The 2841-nt window shown below is 32.7% G+C and overlaps 1 protein-coding gene across 1 annotated transcript; it reads right to left on the reverse strand.

Moving 5' to 3' along the window:
• Window positions 1-908: 908 nt before the first annotated feature.
• On the reverse strand, window positions 909-2493 carry LOC131649305 (protein FAR1-RELATED SEQUENCE 5-like). The gene is made up of 2 exons (XM_058919075.1): window positions 2410-2493; window positions 909-2300 (listed from the first exon to the last, which is right to left on the reverse strand). Exons 1-2 carry the CDS (start codon window positions 2491-2493, stop codon window positions 909-911), a joined length of 1476 nt encoding a protein of 491 aa, XP_058775058.1.
• Window positions 2494-2841: the final 348 nt, after the last annotated feature.

The following is a 2841-nucleotide window of genomic DNA, read 5'->3' on the forward strand; positions in this document are numbered from 1 at the left end:
TTTTTTACGGTATAAAGTTGAGTAATTTAAGTATTCTATTTCTATGGACCAAACATGTCTCTTGTAATTTAAGTATTATATTTCTAGAAGACTATACAATCCCACTTATTTTTTATTTTTTTATGTTATTTCCTTTAATTTTATTGGCAATGAATGGGAAAAAACCTTAGGCACACGAATTTGCTGGTACTTTACATAAATATTTTATTATTTGATAATAATTAACAAAATTAATTATATATATTATTTTTTAATCTAAAATTATTATTATTATTATTATTATTATTATTTATGACTAGGGGTGTTCAAAATTATAAATTACAAGTTAAATAATAAAGTTGAGTTTTTTTTTATGGTATCTTGTAATTTAAGTATTATATTTCTAGAAGACTATACAATCCCACTTATTTTTTATTTTTTTCTGTTATTTCCTTTAATTTTATTGGCAATGAATGGGAAAAAACCTTAGGCACACGAATTTGCTGGTACTTTACATAAATATTTTATTATTTGATAATAATTAACAAAATTAATTATATATATTATTTTTTAATCTAAAATTATTATAACATTTGTGACAGTGGTGGGACAACCATACATGAACACTTGAATTCCAAACTTGAAGAGAAGAATGACACTTTCCATTCGAAACCTTGTCTCCGATACTTGCAAACAGTATATGTGTAATCAAATGCTGTTTGTGCACAATGTGTGACCCTGCAAGTGCACGCCCTTTGAAGTAGAGGTCGCAAAAAATAGAATATCTCCCTTGTGTAGATATCTGCAATGGATTTCTCTAGATCTTGCAATTGTGTTTGCAAAACAGGTTCACCGTGTGCTGATGAAAAATCTGCCTCAACTTCCTTGTACCTCATATAACTCATGGCACGAAAGAAATGTTGTAAAAACTATAGTAAATTATTCTCATAGTTAACATACCTTCCCAAAAACGAGTGCAAGCCTTCACATCGAGAGGTCGTCCTAAACCCAGCAAAGAAATTGCCTCTTACGTGAGCTGCAGCCCACATATTGCGTTTTGCATACATGTCTAAAACCCATATGTTTTCTTGCAAACTGAACTCTGATATCAAATTTTCCCACTTCTGCTCAAACTCATCAATCTCATAATCTCCCAACATACACTGTTTGAACTTAGGAATAAACCGAGTATTGCTAATGTTAGTAGCCGCATTGCGTAATAGGTGCCATGCACATAACCTATGGTGGGAATTTGGAAGAACTCTTTTAATAGCATTTCTCATAGCCTTATCTCCATCAGTTATAACCGACTTCGGAGTTTTACCTCCCATTGCTTCAACTAACATTTCCAATAGCCACACATATGTTTCTTCTTTTTCATTTCCAACTATGGCACTTGCAAACACAATACTTTGATTGTGGTGGTTTACTCCAAAAAACACCACTAGTGGACACAAGTACATGTTCTTTCTATATGTTGCATCAAATGCAAGTACATCGCCAAATACTTCATAGTCCTTACGACACACACCATCACACCAAAATAGATGCTGCAATCTACCATTCTCGTCAATACTATGTCTCCAAAACAACATTTCATCACTACAAGACATGGTTGCAAGAAACTCAAGTGCAGCTCCTGCATCTGACAAATCACTTCTCTTATCTTTAGCGACTTCATTGTACATGTCACGTTGGCGGAATCCAACCTTATCATATCCACCAGCTTGATGAGCAAACAACCCAAACACGTGTGTAGTCCTAATGCCAACCTTTCTCATATTGTCCATCTGAAATTTGTCATAATCTGTTATCTTTCTGTGAGCTGGTAACATCCCCAAGTATTTTTCATCAACCAAAGTATGATTGTGACAATCATTCAAATACTTAATGTACCACCTTCCAATAGTTATTTCAATATGAACTCGGCAATTTGCTTCATAACCACATCTCGTCTGAGCCTTGGGTTCTCGCTTTCGACTACTACTTCCAACTTTTTCTTCCCTGTAACCTTGTCTATAACACAAAAATGTTTGTTGTGTTGCTTCACCATTTTTATTCCTCAATATCTTGTTTTTTCTTGCTGCAAAACCACGTAAACCAGCATACCAATTGTAAAACATAAATGCCACCTCCACATTTGGAAAATGATATTTCATCGCATCTTTAATGCTCATATTTCTTAAATTGATTTTCCAAATGTCTTCCACGCCGTTAACAGCAAAATCAACATTGAAGTCAACTCCGGATAATTCATCTTCTAAATCCTCTTCAATTACGTTGCTCACACTTTTATCAGACAAATCATTATTCTCCACTTCCTAAAAATTTATCAAATAGAAAATAATTTATCTTCTAGAGTTCTAAGACATTGCAAATCATCAAAGAGCAAAAACATATTCGTATTAAATACAAAAAATAAAAATGTACCTCAGCGGTAGAATTTGCACTAGAACTGTTCGAAGTCAGTCCCAAATGTGATTTTAATACTTCCATTCCTTCAATTTCTTCCATAATCCTATAGCACAATAAACTTTACCATAAATAAATACTAAAATAAAAAAAATGAAGAACAACAACAATATAATCTTTAAAATGAGATGGGTTAATAGAATTTTTGGATGGATAAGGAATAAGAATGTTCATGATAACCTAACAGAGTGATAAAAGGAATTGTCTTGACATTTTGATTTTAGAAAAACATTTAAGAATAGAATAGAGAAACATACTGTTGATTTCAAGAATTGTAATTTGGTTGTAAATTGTTGTCGTCGCCGTCAGCCTGTTTCCTCCTTCTCCATCGTGTCGCTGCTTCTTCTGCTTTTTTAGGTTTTTCTTCTTTAGAATGTTACAGAATTGATT

The sequence above is a fragment of the Vicia villosa genome, linkage group LG2 (genome assembly GCF_029867415.1).
Source record: "Vicia villosa cultivar HV-30 ecotype Madison, WI linkage group LG2, Vvil1.0, whole genome shotgun sequence".
In the NCBI taxonomy this organism is placed as follows: Eukaryota; Viridiplantae; Streptophyta; class Magnoliopsida; order Fabales; family Fabaceae; genus Vicia; species Vicia villosa.